Raw genomic sequence first — 23,075 nt, forward strand, 5'->3', positions numbered from 1 at the left:
TGTCTCCTAGTTTTCTTGGTTTTCTTCAATTTCCAGATAAACAGATAAAATCCTACAGAAGCCTTTCCCAGTCTTTCTTAATTTTTAGTTCCTTTTCTCTGTTGACTACTTCCTAGTTACACTGAATACAGGGGGGTTTTGTATGTAGCTTCTCTCTCCCATTCTCTCTACTCTTCAGGGGTAGGGACTATCTTTTGCCTTTCTTTGTATCCCTAGTACTTGGTATTAGTATTGAGCTTTACAAAGATCATATTCAGCTCTCCCATACTAAAATCCCATTCCCTTTCAAGTCATGGCATCATTCTCCTGATGTCATGGTCCTCTTTGAGAACAAACAATAACAAACTTTTCTGAGAGCTTAGTACAAGGTAGATTCTTAATAAATGTTCATTGACTGACTGACTCCTTGGATGACATCTGCAAGTCCCCAGGGAAGGTCTTAGGAGGGGGATCAGGTTAAGAACCCCTGTAGGTTTCCTCTTCTGTCATATGAAGAGGCTGAACCAGATGATCTTTGAGTCTCAATCTATAAGCCTTTGCCCCTAAACCCCAAGATTCTGGTCATAGAAATGTTTTATTGATGTGCTTAGCAACTCCAACTTTCATATATCACCAAAATCACTACTGTTAAACATTACCATTGCTGCTTTAGATAACCCAAGCTACCCCTAGCATGCAGTGATACTAATGGTCAAATTAAAAAAAGGGAGGGGGAAAAAGCATAGCTGACAAGAATGGGGATGGAGGTCTTTCTTCTATTACCCCTTCAAATATGAAGAGGGCAAAGGGGAAACAGGAACTGGTTGTGGAGCCTTTGAAAAGCAGATAATGGCACAAAGGGCTTTGAAATCTCTGGTCTGAGTTGGCACCATTAAAAGATGGGTCTGAGAATAGACAGATGCAACTCCATAGGATGTCCACAAAATGTCCTTCACTCTCTACAGAGACAACTCTCTCTACCTTGACTCTTCACATTACAGAAAACAATGAATTCCTGCCAAGTGAAGGGATAGAAGTCACTATGTTCCAGGGTAAGAAAGACACTGTACACAAGCTCCTGTTCTCTTCAAACTGATCTGAAGCCTCTTAGAGTAGGTGTGAATTCATCTAGGTATTTATAGCCTGGGGGAGGGGGCACATACACCTTTAGAAGAGATGTAAAACCTGTAGTCTTCTCAGAATACTTTTAAATGTGCAAAATAAAATACATAAGTTACAAAGGAAATCAATTATGTTGAAATATACTTATCATGATATTAAAAATGTCAAAATTATGGATGACAAATTAAGATCCCATGATCCCGGTATGAAACTTGAATCTCCTCCAGAGTATCCCTGATGTATGTATGTGTCTGAAAGCTTCTAGGAAGAAGGAACTCTCTGATGAGGAAGCTTAATTGATTTTTCAAAAGCTCTAATTGTTTGTATTTATTCTTTACTTTTGTTTTTTGCAAAGCAACTGGGGTTAAGTGACTTGCCCAAGATCCCACAGCTAAGTATCAACAGTCTGAGGATGTATTTGAACTCAGATCCTCCTGACTCCAGAGCTGGTGCTCTATTCACTGCTTTGCCCCTTAACAAGCTCTGTTAGGAAAGTTTTGTTACAATGAACTAATATTTTTATTCATTTAATTTTAATTTATGGAATAAAACAAGGGTTTCCAAAACAGAGTATAATTTTAAAAAATGCACATGAAACTGAAAACCTATTATGAGGGGGCGGCTAGGTGGCATAGTGGATAGAGCACCGGGCCTGGAGTCAAGAGTGCCTGAGTTCAAATCTGTTCTTAGACACTTAATAATTACCTAGCCATGGCCTTGGGCAAGCCACTTAACCCCATTGCCTTGCAAAAACTTAAAAAATATCTATTATGAACAATTTCCTATTTCTTTTAAAGATATAATCAAGTTATCACATGGATACATTAAGCTTAAAAGTATTTCTGTCCAATGTTCACCCATTGCTCCTAGATCTGTCTTGCAGAATGAGTCTCAGCCTTCTACCAAAGACCACACTGGTATTTGAAGACAGTTGTCATGTGCCCCTAAATCTCTTTTTTAGTCCTCCAAGCCCAGATCCTTTACCTAATTCCTACAAAACATTATTGGGAGACCCTTCCCTGTTTAGTCTTCTAAAAGTTCTCCAGCTTTTCAACATCATTCCTAAAACATAGTGCCCTGAATAGAAGAAAGATGATAATAACAGTAATAATAATAATAAAAACAATAATTCTAATAACTAGGATTTATATAATGCTGCAAGCTTTGCAAAGTGCCTTATAAATGCTGTCTCATGTAATATGCCAAACAACCCTTGCAAGTAGGTTTTTATATTATACCCATTTGACAGATAAGAAGGTTGAAGTTAAATGGCTCATGTAGGGTCACATAGCTAGTAATTTTCAGAGGATAGATTTGAAGTTGGGTCTTCCTGCCTCTAAATCCATTGCTCTATTGTTCCACTTACATATTCCATATATTCTCTGGGACATAGTACAGAGAGATGACCACCCTCCCTGTGCTTGAACACCATACCTTTCCTAAGCATAAAGCATCTCATTGGCCACACTATAAACACAGTTGAAAAGAAACAGAAATATGAACAAAACCAGAGCTATCAATACATGGTCACTTCTTCACTGTCATTACTAAATGTTGCTTGCACCAGATTCAAATCTAATTGGGAAATATCAAGCAAAATAAATAAAAATACAATAAAAACCTAAATAATATTAATGTGCACTTTTCTAAGTCAAGATGTAGATTTTGTTTCCAGGACAACATGTGAAATCGAATCCCCTCCAAAGTAACCCTCATGAGTAGTAAGGATTTGCTGGAAAGTTATCTGGAAGCTAAATTGATTTTTCAAAAGCTCTAATTGTTAGGAAAGTTTCCTTACAATGCAGGGGTCCTCTGATACTACTGGTACAGATAATGGGAAAAGGATTTGCAAGAGGAGGACCTGGGTTCAAATCTCGACTCTAACTTGTGTTACATTGTATGATGTTACATTGTACATGATGATCATTTTCCTCATTTATAATCTGAGGAGGTTGGACTAAATGACCTCTAAGGTCTCTTCCAGCTCTCCATCTATGATTCTTGGATTTTAGAGGAGACTTCCTATAGCATAGGAAGTCTTCTCTAAAATCCAAGTCAGTGATTTCCTGCATCAGACAAATGACAAGTTCTTGATGTCATCACCCGGACATTAGAGAGTTCATTCCTGGGAAGACAGAGGTTACAGATCCCACCACGATGAGAGGTACTAGTCTAGATGTGTTTATTTCTTATAGGTTACAAATTAGAGGACTAGGATTGGAGGAGAACCTTTCGATCAGGTTAGCCGCAAGAGATCTTTTAAAATATACCTTGTGTCCAAACTCCCTATTTTTAAATTTAAGGAAAAAAAGTCTTCTGTCTCCATGTCTTTTGGGTTTATGGAAGATGGGGTATGGAGGCAGGCTTATGAGAGCTACTATTGGATCACCTTTTAAGAGAAGAAATACATTGAACAAAAATAAAGGAAGCGGCAGGGCAGGGGCCTTGATTTATTAAGGCTGAGAGTCCCTGGGGAAGGCAGACAGATGTGTAGGCAAGACAGTGTATTGACACAGCTGTCACCAATCACTAATTATCACCTTCCTTCTCTTCCCCCCCTCCAAGAGAGTAAACCATGTTCTGAACCTGCTGATAGGTGACAAGCTAAGAATGAGATCTGGTTTCCCTTCTTTCTCTATAGAAGCAGGGAACTATTGATGTGAAATACATATACTGTCCAACACAGTTGATATGCTGGTTGGTTATGCTGAATTGCTCTCCCCCTCCTCTTTTTGTCATTACTTTTTAAAAGAGATGGCACACTGGGATAGAGAAGCAGGAAGGACTATATCCTAAAATGGAGGTGATGCAAAAATTAAAGATTTTTTTTTTTACTATGAAATAGTAATTTATTTCCAGTGTCCCTCCCACCAACATCTTTCCTATCTATAGTTTGTTTTATTGCTATCATTGGGTTTCTTGTTTATTTTATGCTGAACTTAAGAAATAAAACAAGCATTTCTATAACAAAATAGAAAATAAATTGATTGCATATGAAACTGCAAATCTTTTAAATACAATTAGAATTCCTTTGTCATTTATTAGCTGTGTGACCTTGGGCAAGTCATTTAACCATGATTGTCTTGTATCCAGGGCCATCTCCAATTGTCCTGATTCATATCTGGCTTTAGAGGAGAAAGTGAGGCTGGGAACTTATTACAGCTCCCCCTCAATCTAATCCAATTCAGGTACTTGTCATGGCATCACCTCTCTAATGTTATGTTCCTCTTTGAGAAGGAAGAACAAATATCATAAGAAAGTTATCATGTAACTATCTTTCCCCCCTTTTCTTCCTTCCCCCTTCAAAAATCCCCAAATATATTAATACTAAGTAATATTTAAAATAATTACAGGGAATCACAGAGCTCTGTATGGACAGAGCCTGCCCAGTTTATCAATATACATCTGAGAAGCATGGTGGCCCAAACTAGAGTCCCAACACTCATGCTGCTGAAGTCTCAATCAAAAACTTTTTAAAAAAGAGTTCCTGAGGCATCTCAGCAGCAGGAGGATGTAGCCACAAGCTTGACTGGTCTTGTCATGGGATGTTGGGTGTGTGTTTATGGGTTGTGAATGGTTTTTTTCCTCCCTTACTCAGGGGAAGTTGGAATGGGCTACCTGGGAGACAAAAGCAGGAGGATTTGATCCGTATAAATGCCAGGCAATTTGTCTAATTAACTCAGTGAAAGAAACTGAGATGATTCAGTCTAGTGAGTCACATTATGGGGAACCAGAAGGCTGTCAAGATGAACCAATCTTAGCTAAGAGGGAGCAAGCCTGCTTTGGGATTTATATATTAAGATAAACTCTCAAGTTGAAAATCTGTTATAATGTATGCTCTGAAATATATATTGCATGTATATATATGTATATATATGTATATATAGTTCGGCATATATATATATGTATATATATATATACATATATATATATGCCAAAATCTACAAAAGTCCCTAAAATCTTAGTGAATTTTATGCCACTAAAGCTTTTAAATGCACAAAGATTTTTGGGACACCCTATATCTGGAAAGATGACAAAGGACTAGAAGTATGATTTCCTGGGTATGAGAGGCTCTCAGAATAAACATTCTTTCTTTCTCTCTCTCTCTCTCTCTCTCTCTCTCTCTCTCTCTCTCTCTCTCTCTCTCTCTCAATATAGAATGGCATTTTCTCTACAATTTTGAGTCTTAGAGAGTCGCAAAGAATGGGCATGAGGAGTTGAGTGTTTCTTCAAGATCTCATAACCTGATTGGGATACAGTACTTGAAAACAAGCCTTCCTGATTCCAAAGCCAATAATTCATTTGTCCTTTTTTTTTCAAAGACGACTACAACATCAGGGAGGTGATAGTATGACAAATATATGAATTGGATTTGAGAGACGGGTGCTTTGCTAAGTCATCAGTCTCACTTTCCCCTCTGGAGCCATCTGGGTCCAGTGGCCAGATTTGGATTAGGATGATTGAAGATGGCCCTGGATGCGAGGCAATGGGGCCAAGTGACTTGCCCAAGGTCACAAAAGTGGCTACATACACATCTGATCCATCCTTATAACTTCATTCTTGTTGTGAAGGATTTCCCCCAATCCAGATGTCCAATTTCTCTAAAATTTACCCATTTAGAGTCTTGCTTATGGTATTGAAAGGTTAAGAAATTTGTGTCTGGTCACAAAGACAGTGCATGTCAGAAGTAAGATCGAAACATATTTGGGTGGAATGTAAACTTTTTGAAGGCAGCAATTGTTTTATTTTTGTCTTTTGTCTTTGCATTTCCAGTACTTTCTATTGGGACTAGTACTTTAAAACTTCTTGTACTGTGGTTCCAAGTCCTTTATCATCTATCCCACACTGTCTCTTGTGTTTTCTTGGATATAATTGGCATCTAGATATAACTATATAAATACATATTCTGATATAAAATCGATGTGGTCAGTGATATTACTAATCCCTCCATGGGAGGTCATATACTATGGGCTATTTTCTAGAAAGTAGTGGTGACCCATTGTACTGAGCCATCCACATTTTCATTTATACCCCCTTCTTATCAGTCACATACATGTGCAAGTTAGCTGACTCAGGATACAGGGAGAATCTGTGGTCCTTGAATGGAACATTCTCTCTCTGTTTGAAACCAACCAGTTCAAACAAGAATGGGATCCTTGGTCTTCTTATTGTCTTGATCAACCCCGTAACTTACTTGTGTAAATATAAAACCTGTGCTCTACCCCGAGTTGCTGGTATGATCTGGAAGCAAGTCAAGATGTCCACTGGTTTCCCAGAAGGGGGTGGCAAGGATGATCCACTGCCTGGGACCCATGGCTTGTTAAAGAATGGGGGCTACACCATTCAGCTAGATATGGTTCCCATGAGGAATTCAACAATACTTTTGCCCAAAGGAAAGGTCATACCCAGGGCTTCAGGGGTGGGGACTGGTCATTAAGAATGACTTAGGAAAGAAGGTAAAAAGAAAGCATCTGCTGAGATATGACAACAAAGACCATTGAGAGGTCTAAAAAGTCAATGGTGTAACTTCCTGTCTCCACCTTTGATCTTCTAATATTTTGCATCCCAATTCAAAGTGCATATGGCCAGTACTGTGACCAGGCTAGGAAAATTTAGGTTCTGTTCTAAGACCCAAAAGAAGGTTCCAGGTGTACACCGTCAGTACAGAATCCCATTTCTAGTGCATACTGGTCTCCATCTAGGCTTGACAACATCATCATCTTTCCCCTCTGTCTTTCTCTCCCTCCCTTTTCCTCCCTATTTATATTTCTCTTTAAGGCATACAAAGAGTTTGTATACATACACGATCTCAGTTGATCCTTCCAGAAGCCTAGGTAGGCATTCAAATTTGGCCAATGGATCTTCAATCTCATCACTCTGACTATCCCCTCTAAGGATGCAGCTTACTGTCCATACCTATCCATTCAAGATTAGAGTTTCTCATAAGAAATTATTAAGTATTTGGGATTCCTCAAGTGCACTGACTGGGTCTTTGATGCCCATTACAAGACATATAGGATTTGGATCCTGAACTCAGAGGTCATCTATCCAGCTCAGCTTCTTCATTTTGAAGATGTTCATCTTCATGATAAAGAAACTGAGGTTCAGGGATGGACAAGACTTTAGAAACCATCTCTTCCAACTTTAATTTTACAGATGAGGAAATTGAGGCTCAGGGAAGTTTGGCAACTTAAGATCCTAGAATAACAGCTCTGAGGGATCTCAAAGGCAACCTATTTCAATCCTCTTGTTTTATAAATGAGGACACTGAGACCCAAAGAATTTAAAGGACTGATGACCCCAAATGAAGAATTGGAAGGGACTTCAGAAGTCATTTGCTTGAAGTACTTTATTTCATATATAAGGTAAGTGATGCCAAAGATAAAGTGACTTGTTCAAGGTTGCATGGATATGAAGTCTCAAAGGTAGAATTTGAACCCAGGTCTTCTAACTCTGGAGCCATGTCCTATTTCTTGCCATTGGCTGCTGAGGAAGGCATTACATGTACCTTCAGTTTAGAGATGATGATGCTCATTAAGATTGGTCATCCAATTGTAACTTGAAATTACAAATGGGGCCATCTAGAACTCTCTCATTTAAAATATGGGAAAACTGAAGTGACTTGGTCATGGTCACAGCCAATGAGTGTCAGAGTTGGGATTTGTCTCTCCTGACTCTTCCTGACTTTGAACATTCTTTCCTCAATACCCCACTATTTCAGTAAGTTAATTTATTGAGCCTATCAACTCCAGAATGGCTTGGGCTGCCCTCCAGTTGATCCCTAGGAAAGAACACTTGGTAAGCATATATTTCTTCCAAGTCATAGTTTTTGAACTTTTGGACTCTGGACTCTCCCAAAGCCCCTCCAGCACAAACATCAAGATTCCCCAGCTTGACCTTTATCCATATTTGTCAAGTCTGCCCAACAAAGGATTACCTGGCAGGTTGAAATTCTTCTGTTGTCTGGTACATTGTGGAGAGGGGTGTAGTGGGGAAGGAGGGGTGGCACTAGGCGGGAGTGGTGGGGCTGGTGAGGACGGTGTGGAGGATGTTGTAGACGAGGGGTTGCTACTGGAGTCAGGCTGGTAAGGTACTGGAATGTGGTCCTGTAGAGAGAAAAAAAAAGGAGGGGAAGGGGAGAGGGATAGATAGAAAGGCAAGAACAAGCCAGTGAGAACTCAGTGGCAACCCTGGTACATTCTACCCCTTTTCCCATGCCTCTGGAACATTGGTGGCCCTGAAAGCTCTTTCACCCAACTCACTCACATTTCATAGGAAGGATTCAACTGCCTCTCATTGGATTGACTTGGGAAATGAAGTCAAGTGATTTATTTACTCAGGGTCACAGATAGAAAGGTTTGAGGTAGAAGAACAACACCAACAGCAATCAATAATGATGATAATAATTACCAGTTATGCAACACATGAAGTTTGAAAAGCACTTTGCAAATATGGAATAGCTAATGTGGATATGTTTTACACAACTTCATATGTGTAGTGAGTATTGTGTTTCTTATCCTCACAACCCCCAGGAGGTAAGTCCTATTATTATAATGCCGATTTAATTGGTATGTTTAAAATTAGTTTATTTTAAAATATTATTTTAATATTTTTGTATTTATTATTTAATAACATTTTGTTATATATTATATGATCTATGGATATATTAAATATTATTTATTATTAAAGCAGGCATGGCCTTTTAAAAAGGATCACCCTGTCAATGAGAGAACTAGATAGAAGAGGATTAACACATGGTAAGTGTCTGTAGTTAAATTTGAACTCATCTTCTTGATTCCACACCTATTGTTCTGGCCAGTACACTGCAGTCACCACTTCACCAATGGTTTTCCCCATACTTCTAGTTTTTTTTTCCCAGATCTGTTTGGTAGAAGGAAACAAAAGCAGGTTCCATCAAGTAATTCCCTGCCTAACTTTCTGATCCAAGAACAAAGGTCACCATCTACAAATGGCAGTCACTGGAAGGCAATCTGGTGAAGTTGAAAGAACATCCATTGACTTAGAACAAGATCTCTAACACCCTGTGATTTGCTTTAATTTACTTAACCTTCTTGGCCTTAGTTTCCTCAACCATAAAATGGTGGTGGTGATGGTGGGAAGGGAAAGTTTGATTTTGTCCTTGTAGCCTCATTCCTTACTATAGAGCCTTGTAGGTGCTTAATGAGTTTGAAACTAGGGTGTTTACCTATTCTAACATTTTAGTACAGGGGCAGGGAATATCCTGTCCACTGAACATGAAAAGACATGTGAAATTATTTGATCTGGTGTTGCCCCAGGAACCACAGGTAGGATTTGAAATTCAGTAAATCTAGGAGCTTTTTAGGGGTGAATTAATTAAATGTCTGTCCAAATACAGCAGGCTGATCTTTGTTGCTAATTATGTATGGTCCTTAAATGATATTGTAATTATCCAAATGGTCCTTTACAGAAAAAAGTTCTCCACTCCTGTTCTGGTGTTTGAAAGAGTGGATTATCTCAAGATTAACCACACCTTTCCAATGGTTGACCTTATGTGAGCTAGCAGAGAGCAAATGAAATTGAAATAAAATTTCAGAAAAAGAAAGGCTCTATATGTCATCCCAAGCCACTTGTCAGGTGAGTGAGGCCTCCCTGTAGGTGCTTCTGATCTTATTCGATCAAAAGGACATCGGGTAGCATGGTTTTTCAGTCTGTCCAAATCTGCCAGATGGATATTTCCATGGTAACGCACATGTGAGTCTAAGGTATCATATGTCAATGACATGTGGAGATGGAGATGGATGCAATTAGTTTGTGATATAAATAGAGGCCTGTGGGGCATGTGAAATTCATTTTTATAATTTTTGTGATTGATGCAGGGACTTTTCACAATAAAGGCTGTTTAGAAGATCATGGAATCACAGGATCTCAGAGCCATAAGGCTCCTTTGGGACTACCTGGTCCAACTGTACCTGAAGAAGAATTCTTTCTACAACATTCCATGCATGGATCAATTGAAGGAACTGGGCATGTTTAGCCTAAGGAAGAAAAGACTTGAGAGGGACATGAAAATTGTCTTCCAGTATTGGAAAGGCTGTCATGGCAGAGAGTAACAAGATTTGTTTTACTTGGTCCCAGACGGCAGAATGAAGACTGGTGGGTAAATGTGACAGAGACAGATTTTCATTGAATGCAAGAAAAATCATCTTAACTGTGACAATGGGAGCTGTCCAAAAGATGAGTGGGCTTTCTCAGAATAATTATAATCATAACCACAGCAATAGTAGCTAGTATTTATATAAAACTTTAAGTGTTTTACAAATACTATCTCCTGTAATCCTCACACTCCTAGAGGTTAGTGTTATTATGATCTTTATTTTACAGACGAGAAAACTGAGGCAGACAGAAGTTAAGTGTCTGAGCCCAGATTTTGAACTTGGATCTTTCTGTCTCCAGTTTCACATGCAATCATCTTTTTTTTTATTATACTTTGTTATAGAAAAACTGGTTTTATCTCATAAATTAAAAAAGAAAGCATCTTGATTTTTAAAAAGAAAGCATTATATAAATGCTTGCTACTATAAATGTTAATAAAGATGAGTTTGATGCTTGGATTACAGAATATAATTCCCATGTATCATCTTTTGAAACTTCCACATATAAACCAATAAAAAATTTCAGAAAAATCATGAGGTAACAGAATGCATCTTGTTACTTCTAGTTTTTTGTTTGGTCCTGATTTGGTTGGGGGTGGTGGGGTACAGTCCTATGATTTCATCGATATAAAGGACTTCTGGTAAGGAAACTCCTTCCCCCAATATCCATCCATTATGGGCACTGAGGTTAAGAAACTTGGATCACAGAGCCAGTATGTGTCAGAGGGGACTTTTACCCAGGACTTATCTGTCATACAACATTGAGTTATAATATCATTAGGGATCCTGGAGAGAACTGAATCCCCACAAGTATAAAGAAGGACTACCATATTTACAGATGTGACAGACTTTGTTGTTTTGTTTGGTAGTGGCTGCATTGGTAAAGATCCTGGAGTAGTTTGCTATTTCCTTCTCTGGCTCATTTTGTAGTTAAAGAAACTGAGGCAAAAAAGTTAAGTGACTTGTCTAGGGTCACACATCTAGTAAGAATCTGAGGTCTTCCTACTAGACTCAGTGTTACTTGCCCCAAGATGGCATAGTTTAAGGCCTCCTAATACTCTTGCCTAGTTCCCCTTGTGACTAGTGGACAATGCAAAACTATAGCTTTGGCAGTGAAAGAAACTTTAGAATTCATAGAGTCTAAGCCTCTCATTTTATTAGTGAGGAAACTGAGTCACAAAGAGGGTAAATCATTTCTCCAACATTACTCAGCTAGTATCTGAGGCAGAATCTGAATTAAGGTTTTCCTAACTCCAACTCCATCACTCTCTTTACTGCACCACATGGGATGGAGAAAGTCTAACTGGATCAGATGGAGATCAGAAATCCCTCATGGGAAAGGGTCATGGAATTGGAATAAATAAGAGGCCCTGGGCTGAAGTTTTTATTCTAATCTTTGCTACTTAAATATTATCTTGTATGAATCATATAAATTCACTCTATACACATCTCTATGTGAGCATCCTGTTTTCCATCAAAGAATGTAAGCTTCCTGAGGACAGGGAAATTTATCCTTGTATTTTCAATTACCCCAGTAGATCAATAAATGTTTATTGATTAGTTGAGTTCAACGAACATCTATTAAAAAGCTATTGCATAATTAAAGCTTCTCTTCACCTCACACCTCTCAGACTGGCCAATATGACCAGAAAGGACAATGATCAATGTTGGAAGGGATGTGGGAAATCTGGGACACTAATACATTGTTGGTGGAGCTATGAACTCATCCAACCTTTCTGGAGAGCAATTTGGAACTACGCCCAAAGGGCAACAAAAATGTGCATACCCTTTGATCCAGCAATACCACTACTGCATCTATATCCTGAAGAGATGATGAAAAAGGGTAAAAACATCACTTGTACAAAAATATTCATAGCAGCCTTGTTTGTGGTGGCAAAGAATTGGAAATCAAGTAAATGTCCTTCAATTGGGGAATGGCTTAGCAAACTGTGGTATATGTATGTCATGGAACACTATTGTTCTATTAGAAACCAGGAGGGATGGGATTTCAGAGAAGCCTGGAGGGATTTGAACGAACTGATGCTGAGTGAGAGGAGCAGAACCAGAAAAACACTGTTCACCCTAACAGCAACATGGGGGGGGGTGATGATTAACCTTGATGGACACACTTATTTCATCAGTGTAACAACCAGGGACCATTTGGGGCTGTCTGCAATGGAGAATACCATCTGTATCCAGAGAAAGAACTGTGGAGTTTGAACAAAGTTCAAGGACTATTCCCTTTAATTTAGGAAAAAAACCTGTTATCTTATTGTCCAATCTTGCTATCTCTTATACTTTATGTTTCTTCCTTAAGGATATGATTTCTCTCTCATCACATTCAATTTGTATCAATGTACAACATGGAAATAATGTAAAGACTGGCAAATTGCCTTCTGTGGGGGGGGTGGGAGGAGGGAAGTAAGATTAGGGGGAAAATTGTAAAACTCAAAATAAATAAAATCTTTAATTAGAAAAAAAAGCTATTGCATGCAATTCTGTAGGCAGGATATAAAGACAAAAGAGATAATCCTCTCTCGAGGTTCCCCTTCTCAGTCTCAGTTTCTCCATCTTAGAATGTCTATCGAAATACCTGTCCTACTAAACTCCTAGGGTTATTGTCAGGATTGAATGATAGTTTTAGAGCAAAAATGAAATTTAGAAGTCTAGTCCAGCTCAGCTCCCTCACTTTATAAGTGAACTGTGGTTCTGAGAAGGGAAATGATCTCCCAAGGTCACATAAAAAGGTAGGGTCAAACCCAAGATGTCTACCTAAATCTGTTGTTCTTCCCACTGTACCATAAGGCCTTGCTAAGACAGAATTCAGTATTTCCATACCCAAGGACTTAGAATGACTTTTGATCCAATAAAACTCAACAAAATTAACCAAAGTAAGTGGGAGATGTTTAACCAAGAGAAGAAAATACCTTGTGGGGAGGGGGGGGAGGGAGGAAGGTCCATAATAGCTGTTTTCAATGTAAGTAACTAGTGGCTGTGCTATGAAGAACGCAGCTCTTTTGACATCCATGTCAGTGTTTTCCCCTACTTCACTACCACCAGGTTGGAAGTGAAATTCAAGTTCAAGGTTGCACAATCATATAGTGATCTGACTTCAATGCCTAAAACAAAATTTGGAATCCAGGTGACCATTTGGTACGTCAAGGCAAGGTAAATCAAGGCAAGGTAAATCAAGGCAAGATGAAGCAAAGCAAGGCAAAGTGAAGAAATCAAATCAAGGCAAGTCAAAACACAAAAGGCAAGACAAACAAGTCGATAAGCATTGATTAAACATTACCCAAGGGTGAGCTACACCCTTGGATAAAAAGACAGGCAAAAACAATCCCCTAATGGGGGTGGCAAAACATAACCAACAAGGAACCACCAAGATAGAGACAGGATTCACTGAGATTGGAGTCAATCTCAAAGAGAAGGCACTATGGTGGTACATCCAGGTGATTAGCTATCCCTGATCTGCATTTCAGGCAGGTAGTGTTGTTAGGGCATAGATTCACCAGCATATGAAATACAAGTGGCTCTTTAAATATCCAGTATATAATCAAAGATGAGGAAGATGAATCAACAAGGGACTGGTCTTTGAGTGAGTACAGATACACATCCTCCCTCCATCCCTGTCACAGACTAATGAGGGTGGGAGAGGGGAGCCAAAAGAACAATTTTTAAAAGTATCCTAACCAAATTGGCTCTGGAGTTATAGATGCTACATCATAGGCTGACAAAGAGAATCTGAGCCAAGAAGCTGGGTGAGAAAGGGCAGCAGGGGAGGGGGGGCAGAAGAAGAGCAACCCTTTGGACAGATCACATCCACCTTCACATCAACGCTGCAATTTAAATCGAGGGTAATTTATTTTTCTTATCAAATTCTCTTCTTTGCAGACAAGCAGAATGATGCCATGGTTATTTCACCCTCTGCCCCTGTTAATATCCACCTGACATTGGAATACTGATCACTCCTCTCTGCAAAGTCAGAGAATGTTCCCTTGACTTTGGAGCTCTCAAGGTCAATTTGCCTTTATTGGATCAAGCACCAGGCCTGGAGCCAGGAAGACCCGAGTTCAAATCCTTACCTAGCTGTGTGATCATGGGAAATGTACTTTATATCTTGGGTCTCTTTTTCCTCACTGACAAAATAAGGATTATTAACCTACATCATTGAGCTAATGGGAGACTCAAATAAGAAAATAGATGTTAAACGGCTTTGGAAATAGCCAAACCAAATATAATGGATATTTGGTGTTATATGATGATGATGATGATGACAATGATGATGATGATTTATCTCATTTCTCTCGTCTGTTTAGATGGAGTTCAGATAGAAATGGTCCTAAGACAGGTCAATAGCATTAAAATGTATGCCCATCCTCTGTATCTCTTCTTCCTTTGCACCAAGAAAAGAGGAAATGCCAAATTTACTTGTAAACCCTCAGGGGTGTGCAGAGGCAGAAGTTCTATCCTAGCAACTGAGGGAGCCATAGAAGCAGGAGATAAGATAGGGCAGGATTTAGAAACTTAGGTTCAGTTTTTGTGGGATAATAGAAAAAAATGACCATCTCTGTCATATCCCCTCAATAAAACTAAAAAACCCCAATGCTTAAGAAAATTAGACATCTGAATGGGGAAGATAGAGGTCTCTTCAAAGAACTGATATTCATTTGGAAAATACATTTTGGCAAATGCTGCCTTTCTCCAAAAAGCAAAAACAAAACAAAAGAAAAAACCTATACTAAGTAATATTCACCTTTATTTTGATGTTTCAAGGTTTGCAAAGTACTTTTTTCATGACATTTTAAGGTAGACACTTCCAATATTGTTTTTCCCATTTTAAAGATGAGAACATTGAGACTATGTGAGTTAATTGTCCCAGTTCCCACATATAAAAAAATTAGAGACAGGATTAGAACATGACCCTTATAGTCTATCAAGCTACCACTATGTCAGTATGTTTCTCACATGAACATACAGAAGTATCTAAGATTGCCTGAGAAGTCCCACCATGTAGCTATAAACCAGCAGGGAACAATATAATACTGGATAGTCAAGATCTGGGAGAAAAAGGAGAGCCAATCATGCTGTCTTCCCTCCTAGGCAAAAGGCAGGAAGGTAATATGGAGAGTTATAAGGGATGAGCAAGGCATGGAGTCTCCTAAATTCTGCCTCCTTAAAAATCAATGTCAAAGAATCAGCCACCACCAAAAGAGACCCAGCTTCATTCCATCTATCATCACAACCAAAACCTTCATCATAATCACCATTATCATCACCACTGCCATCTTTATCATTGACATCATTGTTACTTCCCACCACAATCACCATCATCTTTTAAAACTAGTATCACCATTATCACCATCATCACCACTGTCATAGTCATCATCATCATCACCATGATCTTCATCATTTTCATCACCATCACTAAGATATCTATCTTTGCCATCATTATCACCCCATCATCACCTTCATTATCACTATCATTTTCATCATCACCATCATCTTCTTCATTATAACCAATATCATAACTACCACCATCTTATTTATCATTGCCATCTTCATCCCCCACCATCACCTTTATCATCACTACCATCATCCCTTCCATCATTGTCTCCATCATCAACTCCATTACCACCAATATAGGATCATAGATTCAGAGGTGGAAGGACCCTTAGGGATCACCTAGTCCAAGCCCCTAATTTTATAATTGAGGAGACTGAGAAAGGTCACAGAGTTACATAGCTAGTATCTGAGGCAGAATTCAAACTCAGGTCTCCTTAACTCCAAGGTTTGATGGACTTGGAGATTATCCCCATGACATCTACCTAGATGTTTTCATAAAAATTCTAAAGAGAATCCTGCCTAAATAGCCTCTTTTTCAACTCTGAAGCTATTTTCCCCATGTTTAACAACTTTGAAACTACCTTAAAGTCTTAAAGATGACCACCTTACATATCTCCAATATTATAGATTTGTTGATTCTACCATGTGAATATTTCTGAAAAAAAGATCAATTAATCTCTTTTTAAAACAAATACCAATCATTCTCAACCCCCAAGGATTTTCATGGTCCCAGTTCCCAATCTCACAGGAGGTGGCATATACAAATAAATGAAATTATCTCTCTCTGGCACAGGACTTAGAGTAAAAAAAATGATTAAAATCTTGCTAAATACACTATTATCTAAGTAACCTTCGGCAAGTCATTTAACATCTGATTCTCTTTTTGTCATCTGCAAAATGAGAGATTGATTCAATGGCCTCTAAGTTCTCCTTTGGCTCTAAACCAAATGAGCTCAAATGAGAAAATATATGTAAAGTGTTTTGCAAACCATAGAGTTTATGTTAGCTTACTATTATGATGCTATGAATTGCCCTGGGCAAGTAACTCTTTATAAGATTGTATTATCAAATCTCTTTGAACTAGCCAAGGTTCAACTTCCCATCTGAATTACAGAAAAACAGAAAAGGAAGAAATAGAGAAGAGTCTACATACCTGTGTTTGCATCTCTTTGAGAGGAAAGTCAATATTATAATTAATAGTAATGGTAATAATAATAATAATAACAATAAAGTGATAGAATATTAGGGGAAGCAGATCACGTACTCAATTCTAAACACCTATCTGTCCAGGTTATTCTTCTAGAGAATAAGAAAAAGGTATAATAGAAAACAAAGTAGATTTGGAGGCAGAAGACCTTAGTTTAAATCCTAACTCTGCTATTTACAATCTGTGTGATCTTGAATATGTCACTTCCCTTATTTGGGTCTCAGATTCTCCCTCTATAAAATAAGGACGTTGGACTAGATGGATTTCCATAGTATAATGCACTGGAAAGGACACTGGTTTTGGAGTTGAGTGATTCAGGTTCAAATCCTTCCTTCCTTCCTTCCTTCCTTTCTTCCTTTCTTTCTTTCTTTCTTTCTTTCTTTCTTTCTTTCTTTCTTTCTTTCTTTCTTTCTTTCTTTCTATGTGTTGAACATGAAGCAAGCCACTGCTTGTTCTGAGGGAGAGGAGTTTCCTTTTCCATATATTGATGAAAAAGGACTAGATCATGGATTGTGTATGTTCAAGATTCATGTGGCAGTCTGGGAGATCCATGGACCCATCTCAGAATAATGTTTTTAAATGGATAAAATAAAACACAAAGGACAACAAGGAAAACCAATTAGTTTGTGTGTCTAAATATATTAAAAAGTTAACATTATATAGTATCTACCATGTGCCAGAGGGGCAGCTAGGTGGTACAATAGAGCAACAGTCTCAGAATCAGACATGTGAATTCAAATCCAGCCCCAGACACTTGACACTTATTGACTGTGTGACCTTGGGCAAGTCACTTAGCCCTGATTGCTTTACATCCAGGGCTACCTCCAGTAGGACTGATCCATATCTGGCCACTGGACCCAGATAGTTCCAGAGAAGACAGTGAGGTTGGTGATTTTAGCACAGCTCCCCTCACTCAAATCCAATTAATGTGCTTGCCATGGCATCACTTCCTTAATGTCATGGTCTTCTTTGAGAATGAAGGACATATATCAACAATGTATTAGACACTTACAATTATCATCTCCTCACTATACTGGGAGAAAGGGATTATTATTACTTCCATTTTACAGGTAAGGAAACAGACCAACAGAACTTAGTGACTTGTCCAGGGTCACAGAGCTAGTAAGTGTCTGAGAGTAGATTTGGACTCAGATCTTCCTGACTTGGAACCCAATGTTCTATTCATTGTACTACCTAACTATTTGGGCTGTGTGTGTGTGTGTGTGTGTGTGTGTGTGTGTGTGTGTGTGTAAATATATAGATACATACTTTTAACAAGGACCCTGGGTCAAGACCCCTACACTATGATCTCTAGGGTTTTTGACAGCTCTAAATTCAATGATCTTTTGACCTGTCTCTCTCTCTTTTCCTCCATTAATGGAGCATAGAACAAGCCCAGGTGTGAATGACAATGTCCCCTCCTTGTACCCAAGCTCTCACCCTCTTCTGTTACTTGGACTCCATCACAGCCCACATAACCATCAATGGAAGGGTACCAGCCCTTTGGAGTAGGCTCACCTTGTTGATTTTGTTGGTTTTGGGGAGAGTTTGACTGATGTGCAGGTCAGAATACCGAGGAGGTTTCCGTAGGGGGTTGTTGATGTCACAGGGTACAGATTCTGTCCGGACTAACCTTGCTGGATCCGTAGGGGTAAAAAGCAATGATTTGAGAGTTTAAGTACAACTTCTCAGTCTTGCAAACCAATCAACCAAAAGACAACAGCTCATTTTTCTAGATACTCTCCTGCCCTTGTCCCTACCTTCCACCAAAGTATTTCACTGGGGCCCCCTTTCCCAGAAAACCTTTCCTACTCCCACCCACATGATCTTATATATTTTAACTTTATTATTTGGAACTTATTTTTCTATGTATATTTTCTTTACCCAACTAGAATACAAATTTCTGGAAAGTAGGTATTATTTCATTCTCATTGGTATCCCCAGTACCTAACATAATGTCCAGTGGTAGAAACTTAATGAACAAGTATTTAACTGAATAATCTCCTGGGCCTCAGTTGCCTCAGATGAAAAAAAATAAGGGAACTGGACTAGATGATCACTAAGATTCCTTCCACCATTACATCTCTGATCCTATAAGGGTCATCATCATCATTTGCTCCCAGACAACAGGGCCTGAATGAATTCTCTCCTGTTTTGTTTTATTTTTTTTTATTCCTCACAGAACTAGGTCCATAAAAGACATTTTACAAATGTAAATGAAACTGAACCTGAATCATCTTGAAATTACTTTGAAGTTACTTTGAAGTGGTTTATCTAAACTTTTACTATTCCTGCTTTTGGACCTTTGGACTATTTTATCAGTCCATAGCTAATGCAAATGTAGCTCATAATTCCTCCAATGCACCTGTCTGTCAGGAGCATCTTAAGCAGAGGTGATTTGAATTAAGAGCTGGAGATTTAAAATGAAGTACAGATTTTACTTAGGATCTAATGAAAAATCGACTATCCACTTCTGAAAACTGGGGGGGGAGGAGAAGCCATGAGTAAATTTGATGGACCCTTTGTAATTTGATGCTCAATGGTGCTACAGAGCCCTGAGTTTTCTCGACATCTCATCTTCTCCTGCTAAACCCTTAGGATTATAGCCTTTTCCATCCATCTAGCAGGTGACCTTTCTTTTTTTGGAGAGGGGGTTGTTTCTTCCTCCATTCAATGGTTTGTTTACATGGTAATCTCTTTGAGAGCAAGGATTATCTTTTCTTTTCCATTAGTACCCCTAACACTCAGCATGGTTTCTGGCAAGTACTTAGTAAAGGTTTTTAAAATTTTATGCACTCATTTTTTTTTTTTTATTCGAATGGTTAGGAACATAGACAGTACCTAGGCAATTATTCAGTTCTGTTCAATCATGTTCTACTCTTTGCAATCCATTTGGTGTTTTCTTGGCAAAGATAACTGGGATGGGTTGCCATTTCCCTCTCCAACCCATTTTACAGATGAGGAAACTGAGGTAAACAGGGATTAAGTGATTTTCCAAGGTCACACAGCTAGTAAATGTCTGAGGTTGGATTTGAACTCATGAAGATGAGTCTTTCTGATTTAAAGGCCACAGTCTATCCACTGTGCCAACTAGCTACCCTATCCAATAAAAGTCAACAAACATTGCTTAAGCACCTGTAGTATACCAGGCAAAGTGCAGGATACTAGTAAAGATAAAAAGTGCTCAGTAATCACCAAATGAATTTGAATTTGAATACAAGGTTGATTGTCTATAAGACAACAAGATTGGGTAAATCACCTTCTTGTGCCCTTAAATCAAGTCTGAAGAGCAGAGTTTTTCTTTTGAACATTATTTGCTTCAGGATAGCATTTTTGTGAAGGGAAAAACTTATCCATCTCTCAGAAACCATCCAAGGAGCATAGTTTCTCAACTGCTAAAAAAATTTTCATTATTAAGTGCTTTTCCTATCAGTGAGGCCTCATAACATGGTGTCCCCATATTTTTGAATTTACAGAAATTTGGGAATTCAGAATTAGAATAGCATCATTTAATATATCAAGCATCATTAAATATATCAGAAATGGCCCTAGTAAAGGCTCTTGGGAAGATTGAATGGTGACCAGCCACCAACAAGATGACATTGTCTTGTTTGAGAGGCAAAAGGACACAGTGGTAGACACACTGGCTCGAGAATCAAATGCTGCTGCTTCTTTCATTTACTAGCTGTGGGATCTTGGATGAGAAATTTAACCTCTCTGGATCTCATTTTACTCATCTGTAAAATGAGTGGATTGGTATTAGATGGTCTTAAAGATCTTTTCTAGTACTAGATCTAGAAGTCGATTAACTTAATTTTCTGTGCTAGAGAAAAGGGATAATGGAACAGATCATCCCTAGGCAAAGGCCCCACACTTCCTTGATATTATTCTGTCATTATTTTGAATTGACTTGTTGGTATTGTTTCCTTCATCTGCCAAGAAGAAAAATAATCTCTTAGAGAGCTGGGACTGTTTTACTCCTGACTTTGAATTTCTGGAGCTTTGTATTTAGTAGGTGCCCAATAATGGCTTGTTGATCTGAACTAAATTTTGTTTGTAATATAACTTTTTCCCCTCTCAGCATCTAGGTTAATATGAAAATAAAATTGCTTTCCCTGAGAATATACAAGTGACAAGGGTTAGGGGTTAAGTGTGGAATGGAAGGAGGGAAACATGATGAGTGGCAGGAGAGAGTTGACCTTGGTATTAACATTTGCTGCACACACTTCCCAAAGTGGATAAGCCACCCAAGTGTGATTCCTGCTTCTGTAAGCTAGAATCAAGGGAAGTTTAAATGAAGCTGACAGGAAATCATTTACTCCAGAGACAACTCTATCCCCTGCCTCTCACACTTAATTAAGCCTCTGGTAGAAATCTGTATGGACAGAAAGAAACGTCTTCCCATAATCAGTTTTTTCTTTAAGATCCACAAACTCATTTTTATCTCTACTGGGTAAAAGAGGGCAGGGGTTCTCTGAAAGAGGGAGGAAGAAAGGATGAAAGGGAGAGAGGGAGGGAGGGAGGGGAGAGAGAGAGAGAGAGAGAGAGAGAGAGAGAGAGAGAGAGAGAGAGAGAAATGAAGGGAAGAAAAAGAAAAAGAAAGAAAGAAAAAGTGAGGAAGGAAAGGAAGAAGCAAACAGGAAGGAAGGAAGAAAAAAAGAGAGAGAAATATATAAAGGAAGAAGGAAGTTCAGGGGAAGAGGAAGAAAGGAAGGACAAATAGAGACAGATAAATGATAGAGATAGGTACAAACAGAGAACGAAATAACTTAGAAGATGGAATGAGTGAGTAACCATTTATTAATTAATGTTTGCTATATGCTATATTAATTTTGTGGATTTAGCAAAAATACATGTGACCTCATTGCCACCATTTTTTCCTAATGAGACAAGGCCTAGTTACCATAACGGTCTAAGACCTTGTCTGTCCATCCTCACACCTGAAGGACAGATATATAAGGAAGAGCTTTAAATATTCAGGAGATATTTTATATCTAGTGGGGGGGGGTAAGAAGTAGAATAAATAGGTATGACAACTGGCTGGACCTCCTTTCCAAAGATTCAACCTGCAGAAAGCCCCCAGACAGCATGTGCTATATTCTTACCTCCACGGTGGATGATCAGTAAGTGGCATGGGGGAGCTTCTTTGGTGCATTTGTTATGACATTTTAACCTAAGAAAAAAGAGGAAATGACGTGAAAATGAAGCTCCATCTATCCCAGACAGTTTGAAATGCTGCTAATTCGTTTTAGTATTGATGTTACACGCATCACTGGATAAGTAGCCCTGCCTGAGGGTAAAGAAATGGGAAGAAACTTCTAAACAAATGACAGCCTAAAGTACAATAACTTGTTAGAAAGAGAGCAATACTATCTATCAAGAGAGACATAACTTACCTATGTCTCTGAGGAGCTCACATCAGCCCATTCCAGACAACTGCCCTACTACCTAGCCCCTCTTCCCACCTGAGAACAAACCTTTAGCTAGTGACTTCAATTTGGGGAATGCCCCCTGGGGAGCTGTCCTGGATGAATGAAAGTAAATTTATTTAATCTACTATATTCAGTCAGCCCCTAAACCATGCTTAGCATCTATCACCTCTTCACCTTGGGCATCTTTCACTTTGGGCAAGCAACTTAACCTCTCTGGACCTCATTATCTTCTCAGAAGATTCTACTATTACTTCTCACTTCAAGGCTGTTCTTCAGTTATTTGTGAGTTTATGTTCTGTTAATAAAAAGACAGAGAAGTATCAAAGGTACTATTTCTGGCTGATATAATTTGGGCTTTAATGGAGAGCCATGGAAAAGTAGAAAGAGAACTGGATATGGAGATACACATAAGTTCAAACTCCTCTACTTAAGCACTCAATCCCAGTGCTTTTCCATCTCTTTCCAGAATTTGCTCTGTTAATTATCCCTTCTATTTAAAAAAAAATGTCATTTTTTTCAAAATCGATTTTCTCTCCACTTCCACTGCCATAAAGAAAACAAAAGCCTTATAACAAATATATTCAAGGAAGATAAATTCTTGCTATGATGATGTCTAAAAATAGATATTTAATCCTTTACCCCTCCATCAAGAATTGGGTAACATGCTTCATCATGAGTCCTCTGGAATCATAGTTGCTCATTGTGTTGATCAGAGTTGCTTTTTAAGGTTTGTTTTTAGTATTGTTGCTGCATAATTGTGAGGATCAAATAAGATATTTATAAAGCATTTATTATAGTCTCTGGTACACAGTAGGGGCTTAATAAATGCCTATTTCCTTCTTTCTCTCTGGGAAA

The 23,075-nt window shown here is 38.5% G+C and overlaps 1 protein-coding gene across 1 annotated transcript in view; it reads right to left on the reverse strand.

Annotated features, from left to right (window-relative positions):
- KSR2 (kinase suppressor of ras 2) overlaps window positions 1–23,075 on the reverse strand; it is a 175,574-nt gene that overhangs the window by 95,733 nt on the left and 56,766 nt on the right. Inside the window, exons 2-3 of the mRNA XM_074202245.1 lie at window positions 18,307–18,425; window positions 8,039–8,207 (exon numbers count right to left, since the gene is read on the reverse strand). Coding sequence (XP_074058346.1) covers window positions 8,039–8,207; window positions 18,307–18,425 — 288 coding nt within the window. The remainder of the gene's footprint in view (window positions 1–8,038; window positions 8,208–18,306; window positions 18,426–23,075) is intronic.

The sequence above is a fragment of the Macrotis lagotis genome, chromosome X (assembly GCF_037893015.1).
Source record: "Macrotis lagotis isolate mMagLag1 chromosome X, bilby.v1.9.chrom.fasta, whole genome shotgun sequence".
NCBI lineage: Eukaryota > Metazoa > Chordata > Mammalia > Peramelemorphia > Peramelidae > Macrotis > Macrotis lagotis.